Raw genomic sequence first — 27,820 nt, 5'->3', positions numbered from 1 at the left:
CTACATGTACATACTACCTCAATTAGCCTGACTAACCAGTGTCTGTATGTAGCCTCGCTACTGTTATTGTCTTTTTTACTGTTTCTATTTCTTTACTTACCTATTGTTCACCTAATACCTTTTTTGCACTGTTGGTTAGAGTCTAAGTAAGCATTTCACTGTAAGGTCTCTACACCTGTTGTATTCGGCACACATGACAAACTTTGATATCCTTAAAATGTCTGACCCCATACTTTAATGTACAGTACAAAAGGCTATCGCAAAGAAATGTGGAAGTAGAATTGCCATTCACACTTGACTAATGTCTTGAGGGATCTCTTAGGTGATGCAATGCCAAAATCCAAAGACAGTCACAACTTTCATTTGATAGGGAAAAGTCTAATTGATACATATTTTAATAAGAAAAAACAAAAAATATGCAGATTCTAAAACGTTCAGTTTGTGCTGGCATTGTAATTTCACAACAATAAAAGACACAAAAGGCATGAATAGGACACTTGTAGTGTACAACAAGTAATTTCATACTTAAACGTCTTACTCAGTTTTCTCCTTTGGCCATTTTGAAATCATAAACCTACTAATGTCTCAATGCAGACTTTAAAGAGATTGAATAAGCAAAGAGTTAACTGGCCTGTCTCATCAGCTTACATAAGAGTTCCTACAGCTGAATTTTGAAGTTGAAGTATAATCCATACAGTAGAGTAAACAGTATTAAGCAGTTGATCGTTCACTAAATCTGCGTTGACATTTTCCTAGTTTTGATACCACAATTACTGGTAATTAAGATTATTAATTGATAATTAAAAGGAAGTCACAGGGCATCTAATGCAATCCAACACTATGCTGACTGATGGGACACATTAACAAGACGCAAACAGCAGTACAGGTATGACGAGAGTCCACATGCAAAGGCTGCTGAGGATAGTGCGATTCTGATACTACATATAGATCTATTGTTGGTTCAACCGAGAAGGAAAAGTAAACTAATCTCACAACCCAAAGGCCACCATTTGGGTATCTGAGCAGTAACGCATAACTATTGCATTATCACATCCCAATGGGAGATTAAGTATTGATCGATTCATATACATTTCATAGTAATTGGAGCATAGGAGAACCCAAAATAGGCAGGACAGTTTTCATTTGTCACTCAATTGATTCGAGTAACGCAATAGAAATATCTGATTCAAATCTAGGTCAGAGAGAACTTGCCCAAATTAGACCAACAAATCACATGTACAAAAACCAAGAATTCAATCTAATACATTGTCTGGCACAATGTCTGCCAATCTTACAATGGGTATTCAATAATGCCATTTCTAGGGAAAAAGCCTCAACCTTGCTATCATTTACACATGTTAAATATATCCAATAACATCAGTACTTTTCATTGCGCAATAACATTTTAAAACTAGGCCTACCAATGACCTATGCCTCAACCGCGCTATCCAACTATTGATTAAAAAAATAAAGGGTTAAGAGCGTTTAAATTTATTTTTCCAATAAAGTGCAAAGGAAGGATCTTTCATGTGCCAAAAAAAAAGACAGTTTCAACTCTACTGGTTACTAGAAAAGCTCCAAAAACAGTAATAGGTAATTTTAAGTTAGGCTTCAAGTTTGATATAACAGAAAGGACTTTTATTTAACCGTTCTTTTACCAGGCAAGTTGACTGAGACCACATTCTCATTTACAGCAAAGATCCGGGGAAGAAGAGGGGGGATGAATGAGCCAATTGGAAGCCTGGAATCCAAAGTGATATGCTCCGTTTCATCATCGTTTCACTTCACCAATATACACTACATGCTCGAACATCTCATTCCAACCGAGGACAGACTATTTTTACGCACTTTAGCACTCGCCGGACCCGTTCTGTGAGCTTGTGTGGCCTACTGCTTCTCGGCTGAGCAGTTGTTGCTCCTAGACATTTCCACTCCACAATAACAGCACTTGCAATTGACCAGGGCAGCTCGAGCAGGGCAGAAATCTGACGAACTGACTTGTTGAAAAGGTGGCATCCTAGTAGAGTGCCACATTGAAAGTCACGGAGCTCTTCCGTATGGGCCATTCTACTGCCAATTTTTGTCTATGGAGATTGCATGGCTGTGTGCTCGATTTTATACACCGGTTAGCAACGAGTGTGGTTAAAATAGCCAAATCCACTAATTTGAAGGTGTGTCCACATACTTTTGTATATGGATTTCACAGTTTGGATTCCAGGCTAACAAGACAGCCCCAAAGCCGATTCTGAATACACAGCTGCAATATACTGAACTCTTATATCAAGATCACAATAACCGCATACTATACCACAAAATTTGAATGTACATTGACAATCCCCATTTCAACAAAATGTGTGACAGAGCACAGTACAAGGTAGCTGTGAATTCAAACATGTAAAGTAGTATCGCTCCTGTCTTTTGTTGAGAGCAGAGGTCATGTGGGAATATTAGTAGTGGGAAGCGCTATTCAGAAACAATGCTTTTCTCAAAAACAGCAGAAATGTACTGGATAGACCACATCTCATCCTGCTCCGTTAGGTGCGGTACATACCGGTATCACTGTTTCTTACAGACAAAGCGTGATTACAGACAATAAGAATTTCACTCGATCGGAAACTCACACTCATGCAGACACACCCAACTCGACAACAATCATCAGAACTGACAAAGCAGTTCATGATATCCTACACCACCATTCAAAAGTTTGGGGTCACTTAGAAATGTCCTCATTTTTTTGTCCATTAAAATAACATTAATTTGATCAGAAATACAGTGTAGACATTGTTAATGTTGTAAATGACTATTGTAGCTGGAAACAGCCAATTTTTAATGGAATATCTACATAGGCGTACAGAGGCCCATTATCAGCAACTGCTGTGTTTCAATGGCAATCCAAGTTTATAATTTTAAAAGGCTAATTGGTCATTAAAAAACCCGTTAGTGGCCTCCCGGGTGGCGCAGTGGTCTAAGGCACTGCATCGCTGTGCCACCAGAGACTCTGGGTTCGAGCCCAGGCTCTGTCACAGCCGGCCGCGACCGGGAGGTCCATGGGGCGACGCACAATTGGCCTAGGGTCGTCTGGGTTAGGGAGGGTTTTGCCGGTAGGGATATCCTTGTCTCATCGCGCACTAGCGACTCCTGTGGCGGGCTGGGCGCAGTGCACGCTGACCAGGTCGCTAGGTGTACGGTGTTTCCTCCGACACATTGGTGCGGCTGGCTTCCGGGTTGGATGCGCGCTGTGTTTAAGAAGCAGTGCAGCTTGGTTGGGTTGTGTTGTGTTTCGGGAGGACGCATGGCTCTCGATCTTCGTCTCTCCCGAGCCCGTACGGGAGTTGTAGCGATGAGACAAGACAGTAACGACTAATAATTGGATACCACGAAATTGGGGAGCAAAAGGGGTAAAAAAATTAATAATAACTTTAGCAATTATGTTAGCACAGCTGAAAACTTGTCCTGATTAAAGAAGCAATAAAACTGACCTTCTTTAGACTAGTTGAGTATCTGGAGCATCAGCATTTGTGGGTTCGATTACTGATTTTGGTCAGAAACAAAGATGGCCAGAAACAAAGAACTTTATTCTGAAACTCGTCAGTCCAGTCTTGTTCTGAGAAATGAAGGCTATTCCAATCGAGAAATTGGAATAGCCCTGTACTACTCCCACAGAACAGCACAAACTATCTCTAACCAGAATAGAAAGAGTGGGAGGCCCCGGTGCACAACTGAGCAAGAGGACAAGTACATTAGTGTCTAGTTTGAGAAACAGACGCTGCACAAGTCCTCAACTGGCAGCTTCATTAAATAGTACCCACAAAACACCAGTCTCAATGTCAACAGTGAAGAGGCGACTCTGGGATGCTGGCCTTCTAGGCAGTGGCAAAGAAAAAGCCATATCTCAGACTGGCCAATAAAAATAAAAGATTAAGATGGGCAAAAGAACACAGACACTGAACAGAGGAACTCTACCGAGAAGGCCAGCATCACAGAGTCGCCTCTTCACTGTTGAGCCTGTAATCTAACCCACAAATGCTGATGCTCCAGATATTCAACTAGTCTAAAGGCCAGTTTTATTCCTTCTTTAAATCATAAGTTTTAAGCTGTGCTAACATAATTGCAAAAGGGTTTTTCTAATGATCAATTAGCCTTTTAAAATAATAAACTTGGATTAGCTAACAACATGCCATTGGAACACAGGAGTGATGGTTGCTGATAATGGGCCTCTGTACACCTATGTAGATATTCCAATAAAAAACTGCCGTTTCCAGCTACAATAGTCATTTACAACATTAATGTCTACACTGTATTTCTGATCAATTTGATGTTATTTTAATGGAAACAAAAAAGGACATTAAGTGACTCCAAACTTTTGAACGGTAGTGTATTTCCTGTTCTCCAAGCGTAACCTAAATTCAGCCTGCATTGTCACACGTCAGTTTGTCACAGAGGTATATGCTACAGTATATTAGGATTTCTGGGGTGGTATCCCCCTGCTTGGCATCTTTTTTTACCCCCACAGTACCTCGATACTGACCATTTCAAGTATGAGGACAAGATAGGAATATCGGTGCACTTTTTCTGTACATACAAGTTGATGACTGTTCAATGCCCTGCCTGACCTTACGTACAGTATTAGACATTTGTATTACACATTCTCTTGAATGAATAGGCGCTTTTTTTTCATCAATACGGCGCCTAACACGATTGGAATAAATACGATAAATGAAATGGATGATCAATCAATGGATAGAGGAGACGGAAGCAACGAGTCCTGCAGCAGACTATGACATCACGTCTCAGGGCACGCCTTCAAATTGGCCAAGGGTGTCGGGATAATAAAGAGGGGATCGGTTCGGATCCCCTCCCTCAGAACACACACTTACAGTACATCCATCCATACATAGACACAACAAACATTTTCTTGCCGGTTGGTTGTTGGTTCTTCACACATTGGGAAAAAGGGATTACTAGTATTGACTGATATACAACTCAGATGATAAAATGTAAGGGGAGAGCTAGAACAAAAACATCCCTCTTTCACGTAAGGTCCAACACAAGTAGGGTTCTGTTCGATTGGTGGCTGTTATGTTTAGGGTGCAGTACCACAGACTGACTGGGTGATGCTGCAGTTCAAGCATGTGAAGAACAACCCTCCTAAATCTTGCCTGTTAAGTCCGGCTTTGACCATTCCAGCTAAGTCAGATACAGGGTCATATTCATTATGCCACACAGTAGCAAACCACTTTCTAACTGAAAATGAAAATCAATGTTCTTATTGGACAAATTCATGTAGTACCTCCCCGTTTCATAACATCCCTAATGAACTCTACCCATGTCTCAGTGGTGGTTGGAGGGGCTGGGGCCCGGTTCTGTGTCTCCTTGGGGTAGAGTTCCATTGGGCTCCAGCAGGCTGTCAATGCCCAGGTAGCCCAGCAGGATGTCACTGCGGCGGTGGGACAGGCTCAGAATGTCCTCGGCTAACGATTGGGCCGAGGTGAAGCGCACCTTGTCGTGGTCAAACATATCTTTCAGGTACTGCACTATTTGTTGCTGGGGAAGGAGAAGAGAAAAGGAGAAATAAGCCAATACTGAGTTCAGTACATTGGTGAGGAATGTCCTCATAAGAGATGTCATTTTGCAGATTTATTTAAGAAAAATCTAACTTCTTTTTCCACATTAATTTCCCTCCTGAAAATCTCTGTCGAATTTAGGTAGACTGGGTAGGTCACTCGGTAGACTGTCTACAGGGATTATGATATTTGAGAGATTAAGGCATCGTAGAGATCAGCGTGATTAAACTGGTGATGTAAGGTAAAAAGGACAGACGGAAGGAAGGACGCCGACAGAGACACACACACGTGGAAAAAAAGTAAATTAGTAGAAATTAAAAAAGTGGTGACGTGTGACCTCTAAATACTGCTAGTAGTAAATTGGAGACAAAAAGTTAGGGTTAAAATTCTCACTTTGAAGATGGTGCACACCTCACTGAGGTGCTGTCGCGGCCCCAGGAAGCCAAAGGCCAGTACGGGGCTGACCTGTTCTGATATGGCGTAGAAGTGGGAGATGAAGCCGTCTGGAACCATCAACAGACGCCGCTTGGCCTTCAGAACGGACCAGCACGCAGTAGCCAGAGCCTGAGAAACACACACAAAGTATGGTTTATTACATTTTAACCAATGGTATAGTTGCAGTGAATGCAATAGACCCTGTTTTTCATGTCTGCCTGTGTAACTATATTTATGCTGTGTAATGCTTGTTGTGTTTGTATTGCAGTTGTAACAGCTAGTATCACAAGATCATGTTGACTATAGGATTGTTGGTGTCTGTCTCACCGTCTCCTTGAAGCTGTCAGAGAGCCAACGGTTCCTGAGCACTGCCACAACGGACGAGGGCGGGCTCTCCAGGTCATCAAAGGCATCCATCAGGATGAAGTCCAGCACGATGTCAAAGAAGTTCATAACCACCACCTGGTAAAGGTCATAGATCATACGAGGTCAGGAGCTTTAAAACACAAATAGGTCATATATTCATCAGGGCACACCATAGAAAAACAAGTGTTTTTCTTACTGGTAGAAGAAAAAAATGGTAGTCTACCTGTATCAGTCTGTTTGGTTTGCAATGAATATGGCCCAGCTTCAAGCCACATGTAAAATGTGAGAGTTCATGAGTTGTCAGGCACTAAAGTCAGTCTATCCAGAATGATTTATAGACACTGATTCTTCCTACAATACCTTAAAAGAATCACCAGAATCTCTACAAACACTTTAATTCATGTTTGGGGAAAAAAAGAAAAAGGAAAATAGTGTCTCACCCCTCGCCCCTCCAGTTCCATCCTGCTGACTGGCCAGGTCTCCTCTCTCTGGGTGTAGAGAAGCATGTCCTCATAGGTTTCCAGGAAGGCTTTGGGACTCTACAGGTGAAACAGGAACACAACCAACTCAATAAAAAAGCCAATCAGAGGAGTTCATTACAAAGTAACATGTTCATAGAGAAGAAGAGTGTTGGTGAGGAGCAGTCTGTCCGGTGTACGGTCTGTCCGGTGTACGGTCTGTCCGGTGTACGGTCTGTCCGGTGTACGGTCTGTCCGGTGTACGGTCTGTCCGGTGTACGGTCTGTCTGGTGTACGGTCTGTCCGGTGTACGGTCTGTCCGGTGTACGGTGGGAATGAAAGAACTTACAGCAAAAAAAAAAAAAAATGTCAACGGACAATAAAGTTACATTGTATTGTCTAGGTTAGTGTTGCCACCTTGTTTGCCTTGGTCATGAGTCCTGTGATCATCTGCTTGCCGGTCTCCATGAAGAACGTCCGGTGAATTTCATCCAGCAACAAAACCTGTCAAAACAACAACAGCCACTGAGGACTTCAGCAAAGATGACCCATCTTAGTCACATCAAATCCATAGAGACATTATCCATATACAGTTGAAGTCGGAAGTTTACATACACTTAGGTTGGGGTCATTAAAACTCGTTTTTCAACCACTCCACAAATTTCTTGTTAACCTGTTAGTGAATAGGAGGCGCTATTTTCACTTTGGGAAAAAATCGTGCCCAAATTAAACAGCCTCGTACTCTGTTCTAGATCATACAATATGCATATTATTATTACTATTGGATAGAAAACACTCTGAAGTTTCTAAAACGGTTTGAATTATATCTGTGAGTAAAACAGAACTAATTTGGCAGCAAACTTCCAAACAGGAAGTGAAAATTCTGAAAATGGGGCTCTGTGTCAGCGCCTGCCTATTCAACTGGCTTATATTTATGGATCTGTATGCACTTCATACGCCTTCCACTAGATGTCAACAGGCAGTAGAATGTTGAATGGGGTGTCTAGCTTGATGTGAGACTGAATGAGAGCTTGGAGTGACAGGTCCGCTCTATTGGCAGTATTCAACTGCGCACCAGGGAACCTCACATTGTCTTCTGAAATGCGTTACGTATACACGACGAAATGCTCCGGCTCGGATTTTATTGGACACATATGAGAAAAACATCAAAGTTGGATTTTCAACCGAGTTTGACCAGTTTATTGGGACTTTTGGAATGTTTCGTTCCATGCGCTAAAAGTTCTTGGACATGTGCCCTCCACATGGCTAGCCAAAGTTGCTAATTCGACAGAAGAAATGGACATTCTAAAACAAAACAACGATTTATTCTGGAACTAGGACTACTTGCACAACATTCTGATGGAAGATCATCAAAAGTAAGAGAATATTTATGATGTTATTTCGTATTTTTGTGGTTTGTGTTGGCTCCAACAAGGCGGAGAATTGTTGGGCGCTGTCTCACAATATTGCATGCTGTACGTTGTACTAAAGTTATTTTTTAAAATCTAACACAGCGGTTGCATTAACAACCAGTGTATCTTTCATTTGCTGCACAACATGTATTTTTTAGTAAAGTTTATGATTAGTTTTTTGGTTAGATTACGAGACTGTCCAAAATATCTCCGGACAATTTGGTGCATTATGGCTACGTATTCACAATGTAAAACCACGATTTGTACCTCTAAATATGCACATTTTCGAACAAAACATAAATGTATTGTATAACATGATGTTATAAGACTGTCATCTGATGAAGTTGTTCAAAGGTTAGTGATTAATTTTCTATTTGTGGGTTTTGTGAAAGCTATGTTGGCGGTGAATAAATGGCGTTGTGTGTTTGGCTATTGTGGTGAGCTAATATAAATATATATTTTGTCTTCGCTGTAAAACATTTTAAAAATCGGACATGTTGGCTGGATTCACAAGATGTTTATCTTTCATTTGCTGTATTGGACTTGTTAATGTGTGGAAGTTAAATATTTCTAAAAAATATTTTTGAATTTCGCGCGCTGCGAAGCGGAATGTTGTGGGTGTTCCGCTAGCGGAACCCCGGGGCGAGAAAGGTTAACTAACTATAGTTTTGGCAAGTTGGTTAGGACATCTACTTTGTGCATGACAAGTCATTTTTCCAACAATTGTTTACAGACAGATTATTTCACTATCACAATTCCAGTGGGTCAGAAGTTTACATACAAAGTTGACTGTGCCTTTAAACAGCTTGGAAGATTCCAGAAAATGTCATGGCTTTAGAAGCTTCTAATAGGCTAATTGACATCGCTTTAGTCAATTGGAGGTGCACCTGTGGATGCATTTCAAGACCTACCTTCTAACTCTAAAAAAAATCTAAAGAAATCAGCCAAGACCTCAGGAACAAAATTGTAGACCTCCACAAGTCTGATTCATCCTTGGGAGCAATTTCCAAATGCCTGAAGGTACCACGTTCATCTGTACAAACAATAGTACGCAAGTATAAACACCATGGGACCACGCAGCAGTCATACCGCTCAGGAAGGAGACACGTTCTGTCTCCTAGAGATGAACGTACTTTGGTGCGTTAAGTGCAAATCAATCCCAGAACAACAGCAAAGGACCTTGTGAAGAAGCCGGAGGAAACAGGTACAAAAGTATCTATATCCACAGTAAAACGAGTCCTATATCGACATAACCTGAAAGGCCGCTCAGCAAGGAAGAAGCCACTGCTCCAAAACCGCCATAAAAAAGCCAGACTACTGTTTGCAACTGCACATGGGGACAAAGATCGTACTTTTTGGAGAAATGTCCTCTGGTCTGATGAAACAAAAATAGAACTTTTTGGCCATAATGACTATCGTTATGTTTGGAGGAAAAAGTGGGATGCTTGCAAGCCGAAGAACACCATCCCAACCGTGGAGCACGGGGGTGGCAGGTGGTGGAGCACGGGCCGCCCCCAGGTGGTGAGGGTAGGTAACAACATCTCCACCCCGCTGATCCTCAACACTGGGGCCCACAAGGGTGCGTTCTGAGCCTCTCCTGTACTCCTGTTCCCACGACTGCGTGGCCATGCACGCCTCCAACTCAATCATCAAGTTTTGCGGATGAACTACAGTGGTAGGCTTGATTACCAACAAAACAGAGACGGCTACAGGGGGGGTGAGGGCCTCGGAGTGTGGTGTCAGGAATACATCATCAACGTCAACAAACAAAGGAGATGATTGTGGATTCAGGAAACAGCAGAGGGAGCACCCCCTATCCAATCGACGGGTCAGTAGTGGAGAAGGTGGAAAGTTTTAAGTTCCTGGTGTACACATAAGGACAAACTGAATTGGTCCCACAGACAGCGTTGTGAAGAAGGGGCAGCAGCGCTCTTCACCTCAGGAGGCTGAGAAATTCGGCTTGTACAAAAGCACTCACAAAATTCTACAGATGCACAATCGAGAGCATCTGTCGGGCTGTATCACCGCCTGGTACGGCTAAGCTCGCCCAACCGTAGGCTCTCCAGAGGGTAGTGAGGTCTGCAGAACGCACCACGGGGAAACTACCTGCCTCCAGGAACTACACCACCGATGTCACAGGAAAGGCCATAAGATCATCAAGGACAACAACCACCCAAGCCATGCCTGTTCACCCCGCTATCATCCAGAAGGCGAGGTCAGTACGGTGCATAAAGCAGGGACGAGAGACTGAAAAACAGCTTCTATCTCAAGGCCAGACTGTTACAGCCACCTAACATTTAGCGGCGCTGCACAAATACTGACTCAACTCAGCCACTTTAAATGGGAATTGATGGAAATTATGTAAAATGTACACTAGCCACTTTAAACAATGCCACTTAATATAATGTTTCTACCCTACATTACCATCTCATATGTTATATACTGTACTCTATACTCTCTACTGCATCTTGCATCTTTATGTAATACATGTACACTAGCACTTTAACTATGCCATTTTATGTTTACATACCTACAGTATCTCTCATTATTATATCGCGTACTCTATACATCTACTGCATCTTTGCCATGCGTTCTGTACCACACTCATTCATTTATTTTATGTACATATTCTTTATCCTTTACACTTGTGTGTGTGTATAGTAGTAGTTGTGGAATTGTTAGGTTAGATTACTTGTGGTTATTACTGCATTGTCGGAACTAGCACAAGCATTTCGCTAATTCGCATTAACAATCTGCTACCATGTGTATGTGAACTTAAATTTGATTTGATTTGATCATGTTGTGGGGGTGCTTTGCTGCAGGAGGGACTGGTGCACTTCACAAATAGATGGCATCATGAGGGAGGACATTATGTGGATATATTGAAGCAACATCTAAGACATCAGTCAGGAGGTTAAAACTTGGTCACAAATGGGTTTCGAAATAGACAATGACCCCAAGCATACTTCCAAAGTTGTGGCAAAATGGCTTAAGGACAACAAAGTAAGGTATTGGAGTGGCTAACAAGCCTGACCTCAATCCCATTGAAATCTGTGGGCAAAATGGAAAGTGTGTGCGAGCAAGGTGGCCTACAAACTGACTCAGTTAACAACCAGCTCTGTCAGGAGGAATGGGCCAAAATTCACCCAACTTATTACCGAATCAATTTAAAGGCAACGCTACCAAATACTAATTGAGTGTATGTAAACTTCTGACCCACTGGGAATGCGATGAAAGAAAGAAATAATTCTCTACTATTATTCTGACATTTCACATTCTTAACATAAAGTGGTGATCCTAACTGACCTAAAACAGGGAATTTTTACTCGGATTAAATGTCAGGAATTGTGAAAAACTGAGTTTAAATGTATTTGGCTAAGGTGTATGTAAACTTCCGACTTCAACTGTACCAATAAGTCATCTTCAGTAAGGATTTCAGACCTGGAAGGCTTGTCTCACACAGTGGAGCTTGGCTAGGAAGTCTTGGTCGCCGTAGCATTCTAGCAGCTCAGTTCTGAGGGACGGAAAGGGGGAAAAAGATGGAAATCAGAAATGCGAAGTTATCAGTTCATTTAACGGAAATATGGTTGTGAGTAAAACTAAACAAATAGTAGTATTTATTTTCTTCCAAATACTTAGAGCTGATTGATCTTCGCTGGCGCAATGGAATCTATGGAATAATCCAAAAAGTACAAACCCCAAACCTCTCCCATCTGGCACTCAATCAAGCGCTCAAAAAAATACTGCTACAATTTTTTTATTTTTTTTTACCCCCTTTTCTCCACAATTCTCGTGGTATCCAATCGCTAGTAATTACTATCTTGTCTCATCGCTACAACTCCCGTACGGGCTCGGGAGAGACGAAGGTCGAAAGCCATGCGTCCTCCGAAGCACAACCCAACCAAGCCGCACTGCTTCTTAACACAGCGCGCCTCCAACCCGGAAGCCAGCCGCACCAATGTGTCTGAGGAAACACCGTGCACCTGGCCCCCTTGGTTAGCGCGCACTGCACCCGGCCCGCCACAGGAGTCGCTGGAGCGCGATGAGACAAGGATATCCCTACCGGCCAAACCCTCCCTAAACCGGACGACGCTAGGCCAATTTTGGACCTCCCGGTCGCGGCCGGCTGCGACAGAGCCTGGGCGCGAACCCAGAGACTCTGGTGGCGCAGCGATGCAGTGCCCTAGACCACTGCGCCACCCGGGAGGCCCAATACTGCTACTATTTTAACCCAGGTCCAGTACTTAGCTAGTCCTTACCGGAGCTCTCGACAGGGCACGCTGCCGTCCTGGACCAGTGACAAAGCCTCGTCGTAAAGAGCAGCGGGCCTCAGAGGCTGACACACCTCCAGAGACAGGTTGTCAAACAGCTGCAGAGTAAAGAGGGAGAGGCACAATGCTCAAGATCATAATAGGATACATGGTAGTCATATGAGAGAGATTGTGTGTGTGCGGGAGAGAGAATACGTGCGTGATAGGGTGAGTGAATGAGAGAGAAAGAGAAACTAACTTCTGCCGCTGAGAAGAAGGAATCGTCAGAAGTGATAGTAGTGGCGTCGTCTTCACACATTCTACTCTCCAAGTTTGGCAGGATGAGTGTTCCCTCACTCTCTGACAGGACGACAAAGCAAACAGTCTGAGCCACAACACAAGGACTATGTAAGCCAAATTACCCATTATGGATAAATGCTAAAGCTACTGTCAACATATTTGCACTAGCTGCATGCTAATAACAACAACAAAAATCAACAGATTTGCACTATCGTAGCATGTCAATTACCAAAGTCTGCCAGCAGGCTATCTGGGGGAATGGTGGCGCCAAAGTCCTCCTGTAGGTGGTAGGCCCTGTGCAGGAGGGTCTCCAGCTTCTCGGCAAAGACCTTGTTATGCGACTCAGACTGAAACCATGAAAACAAACAAATCACTACATTAGATGATGAATTCAAAATCACAGTGGCCCACCTGGGCTGGAGTTGCCCATCCTTTCTCTGAATCTTTAAGGAAATAGAGGCTGGTGGAGGAAGAAATCCGATGGGCTCATTCAATTCCACTCTAGCAATTTCAATGAGCCCGCCCTCCGATTTTTTTATGTAATGTTAGGTGGATTTGTGAGTGCTGCTTGCTCTTGACCAGGGCTCAGTTGAGAATGAGATGCATATCTCAATGGGACTCACCTGGTTAAATAAAGGATAAATAAAAGTGTACCGTACCGTTGAGTGCGCGATAGTTCTGTGGCATACCGTGGGCAGGTTGGGGCAGGCCGCTGCGCCCTCCAGGGCTAGGCTKGTACTGGCTTTGGAGGCATTGGAGTGGGTGCGGTGCCGGATGTTCAGGGCCTGCTCCCACTTCTGAAGGGCCTCCTCAAACAGCTCCATGCCTGGGGGAGGGAAGACATGTGATCAGGACAACATAGAACATCTGGGATTTTGGCTAAGGGATAGGTCAGTTTCAATAATACACTGCTCAAAAAAATAAAGGGAACACTTAAACAACACAATGTAACTCCAAGTCAATCACACTTCTGTGAAATCAAACTGTCCACTTAGGAAGCAACACTGATTGACAATAAATTTCACATGCTGTTGTGCAAATGGAATAGACAAAAGGTGGAAATTATAGGCATTAGCAAGACACCCAATAAAGGATGATTCTGCAGGTGGTGACCACAGACCACTTCTCAGTTCTATGCTTCCTGGCTGATGTTTTGGTCACTTTGAATGCTGGCGGTGCTCTCACTCTAGTGGTAGCATGAGACGGAGTCTACAACCCACACAAGTGGCTCAGGTAGTGCAGCTCATCCAGGATGGCACATCAATGCGAGCTGTGGCAAGAGGTTTGCTGTGTCTGTCAGCGTAGTGTCCAGAGCATGGAGGCGCTACCAGGAGACAGGCCAGTACATCAGGAGACGTGGAGGAGGCCGTAGGAGGGCAACAACCAGCAGCAGGACCGCTACCTCCGCTTTTGTGCAAGGTGGAGCCTGCCTGACGCCTGCAAAATGACCTCCAGCAGGCCACAAATGTGCATGTGTCAGCATATGGTCTCACAAGGGCTCTGAGGTATCTCATCTCGGTACTAATGGCAGTCAGAGACTCCGTACTGCTACCACTGAGTGAGAGCACCGCCAGCATTCAAAAGTGACCAAACATCAGCCAGGAAGCATAGGAACTGAGAAGTGGTCTGTGGTCACCACCTGCAGAATCAGTCCTTTATTGGGGTGTCTTGCTAATTGCTTAATTTCCACCTTTTGTCTATTCCATTTGCACAAAGCATGTGAAATTTATTGTCAATCAGTGTTGCTTCCTAAGTGGACAGTTTGATTTCACAGAAGTATGATTGACTTGAGTTACATTGTGTTGTTTAAGTGTTCCCTTTTTTTTTTGAGCAGTGTATATGAATGATAAATGCAGAAAGCAGGAATTACATGAATCAAGAAGAACGGCATTCCTGCTAGGGGAGGGGGACCTTAGGGTCTGTTCTATTCCTTACCCTTTCCACAAAGTGTGCAGTGCACTTGTAAAGCCGATGCTTTAAATAATCCAGTGTTTCTTTTACATGCATGAGTGGGAGAGAGCGATTTGTACATAGGGGAAAATACAGTAGGGAGAATGGAAACACACCACAGTCTTAATGCCAGTCCTTAGTATTATGATTTCATCGTAAAATGACAGGATGAGTAATGCTATCCTGCCAGGTTGGTTTGTAATGACATCTACGTGGTGGGAGGCCACCCAGGTGTTTGGGTTGTCGAGGAAATATACTGAGTCTCGCTTGAATTACAGAGATGTCTTTGTCCAGGTGTTAATGGAAAAACTACAGTGCAAGAAATACAGCATAGTCAGATGCTCTATATCATGGGTGTCAAACTCTGGCCGCGGGCAAATTTGCCCGTGGGGTATTATATTGGCCCGCGAGACAATACCAAATTACTACTAGAGCTGGCCCGCCGGTATTATACAGCGCATTCACCGCTAATACTACGAATCCCATAATGCTCTGCTGTTGTTTTCGCTGCGCCAATCAGGACAGGACCCGAAACGCCTCTGTGACAGTAGTCTAGCAACATAGACGCTACACACTGTCAGCGCGCTATCCTTCCCAAAAATGGGAAAAGAAAGGTATAAAACGGAGCTTTCTGGACAGTGGGAGGCAGAATGTTGTTTACATATGTAAAAGACAAACCTGTTGTCTTGTTTGTGGAGTCAACGTGGCTGTAAGTAAGGAGTACAACATTAGACGACCTTGAAGGAAACACATGACAATACAAGGACATGGAATGACTCAAAGGAGCCAGAAGTAGAGGATGAAAAGAAGTTTGGTTTCACAACAGATATGTTCAAAAAAGCCACATCACAAGTGAGGCTGCTGTAAAGGCTAGTTATATAGTGGAGCAGAGATCGAAAATCAGCCCAGCCCTTTAATGAGGGAGAGTTCGTGAAGAAAGTGCATGATGAAAGTTTGTGGACCTCGTATGCCAGAGAAAAAGCAAGCATTTTCAAACGTGAGCCTGAGCAGGAACACAGTAGCTGATTCGCACATGTGATTTGCCACCATCTGTTGACCAGCTGATGGAAAAGGGAAAAGATTTCGTTGCGTTCTCCCTCACTGTGGATGAGAGCTGCGACGCATCTGGAAAAAGTTTATTTTGGTATTTAAATCAGAAGGCTGCAAATAGAAAAGAGGCATACGATTTTTATTTAAATTTTATTTATTTAATAAATGAATGCCATTGATGTGTTTTTTCATTTGAAATTCGATTTTGCATGTCTCCACTATTAAATTATATATTGTATGGTAATAAGCGATGCTTGTTCCATATTCAATGTTAAAGCAAAACTTGTTTGGGTCCATATTAAAAGGTTCATTTGTTCAATGTTGGCCCGCGACTTTGTTCAGGTTTTACATTTTGGCCCACTGGGTATTTGAGTTTGACACCCCTGCTCTATATCAATGTCCCACTTCTATTCTTCCTCTACCAAGGGTCCTCATAACCCCTTTCATTGAGCCAAACAGTTATTTTGAATGTCAAATAAGAACTAATTCCACTTTCAGAAATACTTTTCCCCATTGGTGGGCGGGTAGCCTACATTAGAGTTTAGAGTGTTGGGCCAGTAACTGAAAAGTTTCTCGTTCGAATCCATGAGCCGACAAGGTGAAGAATCTGCCCTTGAGCAAAGCACGTAACACTATTTCTCCAATAAGTCGTTCTCGATAAGAGCGTCTGCTAAATGACAATTTTTTTTAAAAGCACACCAAACACTGTCCCAGTTTGCTATGTACAGTCCCCTTCGCTGAATCTTTGAGGGAATCCATGAAGGGGTATTATTACCAGTGATGTACAGGTTCTCTGCGTTTGCGTCCCCCATGGCTCCCGACTCCTCCTCCACAGGCTCTGCCTCCCAGGGAGTCGACGGATTGGCCGACTGGTTCGGAGAAGTCGGGACTCGCATCTGTGACAACAAAAAAGACATTAACAAATTGAAATCTTGAGGGGCCATGGACCACAAGGATCTAAAAAGAGTTAAGTGAGGTAAAGGATCCACTGAAGAAGAGTGAAATCAGAATGAACTATGTTAAAATGCTCTTCAAAGACTATAGCTCAACGTTCAACACTGTAGTTCCCTCCAAGTTCCTCACCAAGCTAGGGACCCTGGGACTGAACACCTTCCTCTGCAACTTCTTGAGAGGCCGGGCCCAGGGTGTGAGTGTTGGCAACAATACATCCGCCACGTGAACCCTCAACACAGGGGCCCCTTAGGGGCGTGTGCATAGTCCCCTCCTGTACTCCCTGTTCACCCACGACTGCGTGGCCATGCACGACTCCAACATCATCATTAAGTTTGCAGACGACACAACGGTGGTAGGCCTGATCACCAACAAGACAGCCTACAGGGAGGAGCTCAGAGACTTAGCAGTGTGGTGCCAGGACAACGACCTCTCCCTCAATGTCAGTAACACCAAGAAGCTGATCGTGGACTAAAGGAGAAAGGGGAGAGTACGCCTCCATCCACATCACTGGGGCTGAACTCCCTGCCATCCAGGACCTCTATATCAGGCGGAGAAAGGCCCGAAAAATTGCCAAAGACAACAGCCACCCAAGCCATAGACTGTTCACTCTCATCTGGCACCTGATCATCGACTCTCGGACCAACAGGCTCCGAGACAGCTTCTACCCCCAATGCATAAATCTTCTTAGACATAAGATTGCTAAATAGTCAATTAAAAATGGTTACCCGGGCTATCTACACTGACCCTACACACACGTCATTGACACTCCCACACATACTTATATTCACACACACTGACACACAATTTTACACATCATTTGCTGAGTCTACTCTGTTCTTTATTTTACTCTAATTATGTTCTATCCTGATGCCTAGTCACGTTACCATGCCTTCATGTACATATTTACCTCAAATACCTCGTACCTCTGCACACTGATCTGGTACTCCTTTGGAAAGTATTCAGACGCCTTGACTTTTTACACATTTTGTTATGTTACAGTCTTATTCTAAAATTAAATAAAAATCTCAGCAATCTACACATAATGACAAAGCGAAAGCAGGTTTAGAAATTTTTGAAAATGTATATACAGTGGGGAGAACAAGTATTTGATACACTGCCGATTTTGCAGGTTTTCCTACTTACAAAGCATGTAGAGGTCTGTCATTTTTATCATAGGTACACTTCAAAAATCCAGAAAATCACATTGTATGATTTTTAAGTAATTAATTTGCATTTTATTGCATGACATAAGTATTTGATACATTAGAAAAGCAGAACTTAATATTTGGTACAGAAACCTTTGTTTGCAATTACAGAGATCATACGTTTCCTGTAGTTCTTGACCAGGTTTGCACACACTGCAGCAGGGATTTTGGCCCACTCCTCCATACAGACCTTCTCCAGATCCTTCAGGTTTCGGGGCTGTCGCTGGGCAATACGGACTTTCAGCTCCCTCCAAAGATTTTCTATTGGGTTCAGGTCTGGAGACTGGCTAGGCCACTCCAGGACCTTGAGATGCTTCTTACGGAGCCACTCCTTAGTTGCCCTGGCTGTGTTTCGGGTCGTTGTCATGCTGGAAGACCCAGCCACGACCCATCTTCAATGCTCTTACTGAGGGAAGGAGGTTGTTGGCCAAGATCTCGCGATACATGGCCCCATCCATCCTCCCCTCAATACGGTGCAGTCTTCCTGTCCCCTTTGCAGAAAAGCATCCCCAAAGAATGATGTTTCCACCTCCATGCTTCACGGTTGGGATGGTGTTCTTGGGGTTGTACTCATCCTTCTTCTTCCAAACACGGCGAGTGGAGTTTAGACCAAAAAGCTCTATTTTTGTCTCATCAGACCACATGACCTTCTCCCATTCCTCCTCTGGATCATCCAGATGGTCATTGGCAAACTTCAGACGGGCCTGGACATGCGCTGGCTTGAGCAGGGGGACCTTGCGTGCGCTGCAGGATTTTAATCCATGACGGCGTAGTGTGTTACTAATGGTTTTCTTTGAGACTGTGGTCCCAGCTCTCTTCAGGTCATTGACCAGGTCCTGCCGTGTAGTTCTGGGCTGATCCCTCACCTTCCTCGTGATCATTGATGCCCCACGAAGTGAGATCTTGCATGGAGCCCCAGACCGAGGGTGATTGACCGTCATCTTGAACTTCTTCCATTTTCTAATAATTGCGCCAACAGTTGTTGCCTTCTCACCAAGCTGCTTGCCTATTGTCCTGTAGCCCATCCCAGCCTTGTGCAGGTCTACAATTTTATCCCTGATGTCCTTACACAGCTCTCTGGTCTTGGCCATTGTGGAGAGGTTGGAGTCTGTTTGATTGAGTGTGTGGACAGGTGTCTTTTATACAGGTAACGAGTTCAAACAGGTGCAGTTAATACAGGCAATGAGTGGAGAACAGGAGGGCTTCTTAAAGAAAAACTAACAGGTCTGTGAGAGCCGGAATTCTTACTGGTTGGTAGGTGATCAAATACTTATGTCATGCAATAAAATGCTAATTAATTAATTAAAATCATACAATGTGATTTTCTGGATTTTTTGATTCCGTCTCTCACAGTTGAAGTGTACCTATGATAAAAATTACAGACCTCTACATGCTTTGTAAGTAGGAAAATCGGCAGTGTATCAAATACTTGTTCTCCCCACTGTATATATATTTCATATTTGCTATGAAACTTGAAATTGAGAGCAGGTGCATCCTGTTTCCATTGATCATCCTTGAGATGTTTCTACAACTTTATTGGAGTCCACCTGTGGTAAATTCAATTATTTGGACATGATTTGGAAAGGCACACACCTGACTATATAAGGTCCAACAGTTGACAGTGCATGTCAGAGCAAAAACCAAGCCATGAGGTCAAAGGAATTGTCCGTAGAGCTCCGAGACAGGATTGTGACAAGGCACAGATCTGGGGAAGGGTACCAAAAAAAGTTCTGCAGCATTGAAGGTCCCCAAGAACACAGTGGCCATATCATTCTTAAATGGAAGAAGTTTGGAACCACCAAGACTCTTCCTAGAGCTGGCCGCCCGGCCAAACTGAGCAATCGGGGGAGAAGGGCCTTGGTCAGGGAGGTGACCAAGAACCCGATGGTCACTCTGACAGAGCTCCAGAGTTCCTCTGGAGATGTTGTCCTTCTGGAAGGTTCTCCATCTATGCAGCACTCCACCAATCAGGCCTTCATGGTAGAGTGGCCAAACGGAAGCCACTCCTCAGTAAAAGGCACATGACAGCCCGCTTGGAGTTTGCCAAACGGCACCTAAAGACTCTCAGACCATGAGAAACAAGTTTGTCTGGTCTAATGAAACCAAAATTAAACGATTTGGCCTGAATGCCAAGCATCGCATCTGGAGGTAACCTGGCACCATCCCTATGGTGAAGCATGGTGGTGGCAGCATCATGCTGTGGGGGTGTTTTTCACCAGCAGGGACTGGGAGACTAGTCAGGATCGAGGCAAAGATTAATGGATCAAAGATCCATGATGAAAACCTGCTTCGGAGTGCTCAGGACCTCAGACTGGAGGCAAAGGTTCACCTTCCAACAGGACAACGACCCTAAGCACACAGCCAAGACAACGCAGGAGTGGCTTCGGGACAAGTCTCTGAATGCCCAGCCAGAGCCCGGACTTGAACCCAATCTAACATCTGGAGAGACCTGAAAATAGCTGTGGAGCGACACTCCATCAAACCTGACAGCACTTGAGAGGATCAATACAGGTGTGCCAAGCTTGTAGCGTCATACCCAAGAACTCTCGATGCTGTCATCACTGCCAAAGGTGCTTCAACAAAGTACCAAGTAAAGGGTCTGAATACTTATGTAAAATGTGTTATTTCAGTTTTTAAACCAGTTTTTGCTTTGTCATTATGGGGTATTGTGTGTAGATTAAAGGGGGGAAAAAACTATTTAATAATTATAGAATAAGGCTGTAACATAACAAAATGTGGAAAAGGGGTCTGAATGCTTTCCCGAATGTACTGTATATAGCACCACATTGATCTGGTACTTACTGTATATAACTCCACTCTTGTATTTTATTCCTTGTGTTACTATTGTTACTATTTTTTAATTAGTATTATTAAACTCTGCATCGTTGGGAAGGGCTTGTAAGAAAGCATTTTACTAAAGTCTACAACAGTTATAGTCGGCGCATATGAAAAATGTTTCATTTGAGTGATAGAAAGTAAGGAGAGTCAAACGTACAGAGGCTATGCTGTGGGAGGAGCTTGAGTGTTTGCTGGGAGCCAGTGAAGAGATGCCGCTCATGGTTTCGTTGCTCCGTGTGCTGGGGCTCATCATCTGTCGCCCGGGAAACGGACCACCTGGGACGGAAACGAGGCTGTTAGCTAACACTTCTATCAAAAAGGCATTTTGATCACATTAATAACTGGTATTCTAACCGTGATCATGCTGAAACAGCTTTCACATACAGTATCCACACAGCCTTATGGAAACACCAGCGTGTCAATGAGCCAACTTACTTGACTTCATCCGTTTTACTTCCTTGAGGTCAATCAGCCAACCAACAAACACATCAACAAAATGATGAGCCAATTCCACAGCCTGATTGAAACCACCAGTAATCACATTGAAGGGAAACTCACCTCTCCTCAGAGATGACGGTCTCCCTGACCGGATCAACGCCTCTGGTATTCCCACCTGCTTCTGCTCATCTTTCGCAGCGGTTGCCTGTTTCCTTTTCCTGCCGCGTCTCTTCATGTGGTGGGCGGTGAGGGCCAGGGCTACACTCCCCAGAGCTGTGGCGAACAGCACCTTCTTCAGACTGGGAGAAAGCTTCAGCTGAGAGAATATGGACTGACAGGAAAAGAGATTGGGTGAGTGGTCACAACAAGCTAAAACAACTTGAAGCATACATGCTTATGTATCAAACATGTATCTTCTGTGTGTCAAATATGGGGGGGAGATTGCAAATAACAGTTACTTGCTAATAAAGAACAAACTTATGCTGTTTTTTGGGCAACATTATTTGCAATGTTTTAGGAGCAGATTCTTACAAACATATTCAATAGTGTACTTGAAAGTGTCTTGGGGAACATTGTTTACCTGCCCAAAGGTGGAGTAGAGAAACACGGGGATCTCGGCCACAGTCATGGCCAAGGCCTGGGCGATGGACATCCCTTCTGCTCTTCTGATTGACATTTAAGTAGAATGCCCACAGAGCCTCCAACAACCCCTTTACATCAACCTCCTAAGGGGCTTCCTTCTCTGTTCTGCTCTGAGACCAGCCAGCCAGCACAGTGCCTGGTCGTAATTGGGCAGTGGTCAGCCACTTCTGAGTCTGGGTGGGTCCCTCTGGTCCAGCTTCAGACTGTAGCCGCAACCAGTGTACCGGAGTCCTGTCCACACTGGTTTTGGTGCCCCGTCTCTCTTCTTCACTTATCCAAAGGCACCATGTTTCTCGATCCGTGCAAACCTAGGGGGAATGTGAATTGTTGTCATCATTGCTACAATGAAGTGATATCGATCAGTGATAGCTAAATCTGACTACTACACAAATATGTAATGAACTGAAATTAACTGTGACATAACATCGTCTCAGGCTATATAACGTAACACCCCAAAAGCATCGAGAACAGAGTGAAGTAGACACACAGGCATTGCACAGGCCACCACGACAGATGCAGTTACACTCCTAGCTAGCTAGCTAACGTTAGTTACTAGCTAGCTAGCTAACGTTAGTTACTAGCTAGCTAGCTAACGTTAGTTACTAGCCAGCATAGCATCAAAGAAGCACGACCAACTAAATATGAGTAGACTTCCTCTAGAAGTTAAACATGTTTAACGTTATTTTTTACTTTGACCAAATATTAACTTAGAGAGACAGCCTAGCGCCAAAGTAGCATTAGCATCATGCTAGCTGACAAGCCGTTCCTGCAGGTTCACAACTTTCAAGGGTTATCATATTTGACAATAAGCTTTGTAACATCAAAGGTCTCTTCGGTTTTGGCTGCGAATGGAATATTACAAACCTGTCCTGATTGCTGACCAACCCCACTAGCCGAACATGCTAGTTAGCCAGCTAGGAACTTTGATTCGCGCACTGACAGCTACTGCTAGCTTCAATCCGGCCTGGCTGTCAGATCACTCAGTCAACGGTCTCCGATGGACTACTAAAAGCTGTCTAACCGTTTATTCAAGAGATTGCTAACCCTTTTATGGATAAAAAATTAAAAAAAGATACCTAACACAATAATTCATAGAATAACTACATCCAAAAGCTACTAATGCACATTGCGCATCCAAAGAGCTGTAGAAGGACATTCAGCGCCGCATTTCACACACTACTGTGATATTTGCTTCAGGGCGGACACATTTGTAATTGATACCATGGAAGACCAATGTCTGTTGAGTATATGCGGGCGCGTTCCTGTTGTGGTCAATCACAATTGAGGAAGGAGGAGGGTGTACATTGGATATCCAATCGTATCAAAGATTGGGGCCTGACTCTTGCTTGTTCCATGGCAAAAGTTAGGTGAAAAGTCAAAACGTTTCATCCAAAAATGTATCAATAGCATTAAAGTAATCACATGTTTAGCATAGGTTTTGTGCACACAATTGTGTTGTCAGAGTTGGATCTTTGCATAAAAAGCTATTTTTGTTTTATGTCTTGTGAGATAAGTATCTACTCCTGTCTTAAGTGTAGTGTATGGACATAAATTGTTCCCAGTGCTGGTGTTCGTATTGGTGGTGGTGGGTTTTGACTAGATGGGATAACGGCAGTTTATGTCAGAATTAACCAGAATAGAGAGCAATAGTAATGCCATATTCATCAGATGGGATAACGGCAGTTTATGTCAGAATTAACCAGAATAGAGAGCAATAGTAATGACATATTCATCAGCTAACGTTGCTTTTTGTGAATTTTGAAGCATTTATGTCGTTTTTTTTAAAGCACATAAAAGACATCATAATTCATAAAGATCATGCTAACTGACTAATATTATCTCATATAACAAAACGTATGAGATATCCTAAACCTGCGTTAACCTTATTTTCGGCGTTTATCCCCAACCCCTATTCTTTCCGCATTCATTTTCTCCATTGGAATGGCTGAACGAACCAGAAGTAACTAATTTCCCTTTTTTAGGAAATTACATGCTGGCGAGTGCTATTGACATTTCGGAGCAGGTTAGGAAAACTTACTCCGCAGGTTAGGATAATTAACGTAGCAGGTTAGGATAATTAGGTTAGGGTTAGCGTTGGTTAAAATGCTACAAATGTTAGTGATGCTTATGCTGCAACCAAGAAAGATAATGTGCCTGCTGCTCATTTATTTAATTGGGCAAGTCAGTTAAGAACAAATTCGTACTTACAATGACGACCTACCCAGGGTAGCTCGCAGCTCTATGGGTCTCCCAATCACGGCCGGATGTAATACAGCCTGGATTTGAACCAGGTACTGTAGTGTCGCCTCGTGCACTGAGATGCAGTGCTTTAGACCGCTGCGCCACTCGGGAGTATGATGAAAGGGATGTCTTGAAGAGTATGCCCCTAACACTGTAATACCTCTTAATTATAACTAGTTCAAGTCAATGATTGTACCACGCATCGTTTTTTTGCCTTTTTATATATAATTCTGCAAGTCAACTCTAATAAAGGATAGAAATAATGAGGTTTTCCATAATATTAACTTTTAGAGGGGGATATATGCTTTTAAATCATTATATTACTGCATTGTATTCGTTACATTTTTCATTCACTGAAATATCTTTCCAGTAATAAAATGTGTCCAATATGACGTACACCATCAGGAAATAAGCTATTCAGGTTCTGTTCACTGACGGAACATAATATGAGTAACACCATCACTCACAATAAGGAAAATACTAGGTTAGTTAGCTTAACATGTATCTTCTTATTCCATGTTAACGTATTATAATAATTACAGACAGTCGGTTATTCGTTTGGTCAACGTTTCTGTTAATTGATGTCCTTTTTGGCACTGAATTAGCTGCCACCATGTTATGGCAAAATATTGGTCATGATGATAGTTAACGTTAACTAGCTTGCTAACGCGGTTCGATTGGTTATCATGTCAGTCATTTCGACCGATGCGCACTGAAGTTAACCCCCTACACTGGTTTTAAATGTGCTATTGATTAAACATCAGTTGTCAAATTAACGGTAGACGTTTTTATTCAACAGGTGAGATACCCAACTTATTTCCCACCAATTGTGATGAAATCCATCAGGGGCGGGGCCAGAGGTCTCTAATGGATATGAAGTCTCAGGTAAACACGACATCTTGTTTCATACTCCTCATCATTATTACAGTAACATTTACTTCCTATGCACACTGACTACAGTTTTTTAGCCTGTTCATCTGATGTCCACAGAGGTTCCACTGGATTTGTCTAGTTATTGTAACACTGTCAGTGTTGTTATGGTACGTCCACATGACCAAATCAGATGGGTCCAACAGCATGGTCAACATTGGTCTCCAAGGATACCTCAGGATCACCCCTGGCAGGAGGGATCAGGTGAGCTGTTGATTTGCAGAGGTCTGCTTTGTGTTTTGCAACAGAGAATTAAAATTGGCATTTCTATTGGTCAAGCCCAGGTAAGTCCCTCCCTGTTTCATTATATTTTATTTTTTTGGTGCCAATTGAACACAACCCATGCCTTGTTCCACTTGCGAACACCTTCAGCTAGAAAGAAACACAAACTATATGTTGATGTAAACACATTAATACATTTTCACCTCATGTGATTTTATGCCCATTCTCTCCCTCCAGTTTTTGAAGATGCACTGCCTCCAGTGTGCCTTGGTGTCCAGCTCGGGCCAGATGCAGGGGGCAGGTCTCAGAGAGGAGATTGACCAAATGGGGTGTGTGATCCGCATGAACAACGCCCCCACGCTTGGCTATGAGAGGGACGTAGGGAGCAGAACCAGTCTGAGGGTCGTATCGCACACCAGTGTTCCACTGCTGATTAAAAACGAGAGCTATTACTTCAGGCACTCTGCGGACACCACCTACGTGTTCTGGGGTCCTGAGCGGAACATGAGGCAGGATGGGAAAGGGCGTGTTTTTAATGCCTTGATGAAGATGGCCACGAAGTACCCGCAGGTCAAAATGTACATGGTGACTCGGGAGAAGATCCAGTACTGTGACAGTGTTTTTCAGAACGAGACAGGGAAAAACAGGTAAATAAATGGCCTCGCCAAGCACTCAGGGGTCATGTTAATTAGGGTACAAGGGTCAAGTCCAGGTAGTTTATTACTTTTTCAGTCTGTTTTCTTCAGTTTGGTTCCAAAATGAACACGATCAAGATGGTTATGCTGCTATTCTTATTATTATAAGTTTTCTCCGTTTCAGAATGAATTCAGGTGCTTTTCTCAGCACTGGTTTCTTCACCATGATCCTGGCCATGGACATGTGTGACAGTATTCACGTCTATGGGATGATCGACGATAACTTCTGCAGGTGAGTTATTTGAAAAAGATGTGGAGGCAACTACCTGTCTAATAGCACATTTATTCTGGTGTAATAGCACATTTATTCTGTTTTGAGATGAATTAAATTTGAATAAAATAAATAGGAACCCTGAACTAGCCGTCAACTTGCCTTATATTACACTGTTTTGTGTTACACCACATTGTTCTGAGAGCTATTGGGATTGATTGGCTGTGTATGACAATTAACCACACCCCTTTCATGCTTCTCTGAAGCCGTGCCGATCACAGTGTTGCTCCCTACCACTACTACGAGGGAAGCCGGATGGACGAGTGCCGCATGTACCGGATGCACGAGCACGCAAGTCGTGGCGGCCATCGCTTCATCACCGAGAAGGCCATCTATGCCCGGTGGGCCTTGCATCACAGGGTGGAGTTCAAACACCCTTCCTGGAACCTGCAGAAAAGGAAACATGACCCCTGAGTGTTGTGACTTTTTTTAATCTTTCCCCCGTTGAGGGGGAATTCTGTTCAGTATGAGAGTCAAATGATCTTACTCCTTCATGGGGCTGCTGTATTAATTATAATATTTCTGACAGCCTAAATGGTGTTCAAAACATTGTATTCAATAGTCAAGCATCAAACTGCCAACTTTTTTACATTGGTCAAAGTGCACATATTTCTAATTTTAGACCTTTAGCCTATTGCTAAAGTACAGTATTCTAACCACTATTAAATTAAAACTGCTATTGGTAGGTCTAGTGATGCCAAATCAAATAATATTTTTAGTGTAAAACTTGATGCCTTCGTTGTTTGTTTGTCATAAATATGTCTTTTCATTTCTGCACTCTTTAAGATCAAATGTTTTGTCATTTAATGCTTTTAAAGCTTTTATGATGCACTGACTGAATGTTCAGCAACGTATTATGTTTTTTCCTGTTCACTGCTATATGCCCATGTATTTCAATGTAATGAAACATTGTTGGGCTTTCCTATCAGAGTTTAGTCTTAACAACATTTCAAACTTTTACATATATTTATTATGTTATGGTTCAAATGTAACAAGAATCATGAATTTAGTGTCACTGAAACGTAATAATGTGCTGGTCATTTACTATCAGAGAAAGTGACTATCTGATAGCAAAGAGAAACTCTTTTGCTGATTTAATTGGTTTTTGCAGAGGCCAATGGAATGATTTGACATGTTATGAGTAGAGACTCATCCCCAAAAAGTGTGCCTTTTTCTTTAACTTCCTATTTTTGTCTGACATTTTACACATGTTGACTTTAAACAAAAAATGTTGTTGCTTGACAATGTAAATGGTTTAATGTTACTTTTATATAAGGTCTGATATGCCTTATATTCTGATGGTCTTAATGATATTTACAAAGCTTGACAATGCTACAATCATGTTCAATGGAAAATCCCTATAGTCCTCTCTTTTAGGAAATATGAAATGCTCTTTACCTGCCTTTTTAAATGAATTAATGTCTGATTCCAAAGAAATGTATTATAAATGTTTACAGTATTGTGGTGTTTATCTTGTTTATTCTGAAGATGTCTGGTTTTCCCAACACTGAAATAAACTATGTACATTTTCAAATACTAGCCTTTGTGTCTTCTCGAAATTATTTATTAAGTTCCTAATAATAATTTTCACTGCGGCGC

The 27,820-nt window shown here is 43.0% G+C and overlaps 2 protein-coding genes across 4 annotated transcripts; one reads left to right on the top strand and one right to left on the bottom strand.

Annotated features, from left to right (window-relative positions):
* Positions 1-212: 212 nt before the first annotated feature.
* On the bottom strand, positions 213-23,047 carry miga2 (mitoguardin 2). Of its 2 annotated transcripts, none has more exons than XM_023984484.2 (15): positions 22,727-23,047; positions 21,801-22,170; positions 21,341-21,551; positions 20,940-21,058; positions 16,561-16,681; positions 13,445-13,611; positions 13,015-13,132; positions 12,745-12,845; positions 12,495-12,604; positions 11,677-11,749; positions 7,241-7,327; positions 6,806-6,904; positions 6,327-6,461; positions 5,958-6,128; positions 213-5,544 (listed from the first exon to the last, which is right to left on the bottom strand). In XM_023984484.2, the coding sequence occupies exons 2-15, from the start codon at positions 21,894-21,896 to the stop codon at positions 5,332-5,334; spliced, it is 1,821 nt and encodes a 606-aa protein (XP_023840252.1). In that variant the 5' UTR covers positions 21,897-22,170; positions 22,727-23,047; the 3' UTR covers positions 213-5,331. The 2 variants fall into 2 exon arrangements, with proteins under 2 accessions (XP_023840252.1, XP_023840254.1); XM_023984486.2 differs by having other exon boundaries at positions 13,475-13,611.
* Positions 23,048-24,520: 1,473 nt separating this feature from the next.
* st6galnac4 (ST6 (alpha-N-acetyl-neuraminyl-2,3-beta-galactosyl-1,3)-N-acetylgalactosaminide alpha-2,6-sialyltransferase 4) lies at positions 24,521-27,760 on the top strand. Of its 2 annotated transcripts, XM_023984483.1 has the most exons (6): positions 24,521-24,587; positions 24,903-24,988; positions 25,094-25,237; positions 25,493-25,902; positions 26,075-26,182; positions 26,428-27,760. In XM_023984483.1, the coding sequence occupies exons 2-6, from the start codon at positions 24,971-24,973 to the stop codon at positions 26,633-26,635; spliced, it is 888 nt and encodes a 295-aa protein (XP_023840251.1). In that variant the 5' UTR covers positions 24,521-24,587; positions 24,903-24,970; the 3' UTR covers positions 26,636-27,760. The 2 variants fall into 2 exon arrangements, with proteins under 2 accessions (XP_023840251.1, XP_070298952.1); XM_070442851.1 differs by lacking the exon at positions 24,521-24,587 and having other exon boundaries at positions 24,920-24,988; positions 25,072-25,237.
* Positions 27,761-27,820: the final 60 nt, after the last annotated feature.

The sequence above is a fragment of the Salvelinus sp. IW2-2015 genome, linkage group LG4q.1:29 (assembly GCF_002910315.2).
Source record: "Salvelinus sp. IW2-2015 linkage group LG4q.1:29, ASM291031v2, whole genome shotgun sequence".
Classification (NCBI taxonomy): domain Eukaryota; kingdom Metazoa; phylum Chordata; class Actinopteri; order Salmoniformes; family Salmonidae; genus Salvelinus; species Salvelinus sp. IW2-2015.
This window is presented reverse-complemented; position numbering and strand designations above follow the sequence as displayed.

What these genes read in the sequence shown, in the direction of transcription:
- st6galnac4 (XM_023984483.1), top strand. An exon ending in AACGAGACAGGGAAAAACAG is followed by an intron (nt 25,903 to 26,074) that starts GTAAATAAATGG and finishes TCTCCGTTTCAG; the next exon opens with AATGAATTCAGGTGCTTTTC. An exon ending in ATCGACGATAACTTCTGCAG is followed by an intron (nt 26,183 to 26,427) that starts GTGAGTTATTTG and finishes GCTTCTCTGAAG; the next exon opens with CCGTGCCGATCACAGTGTTG.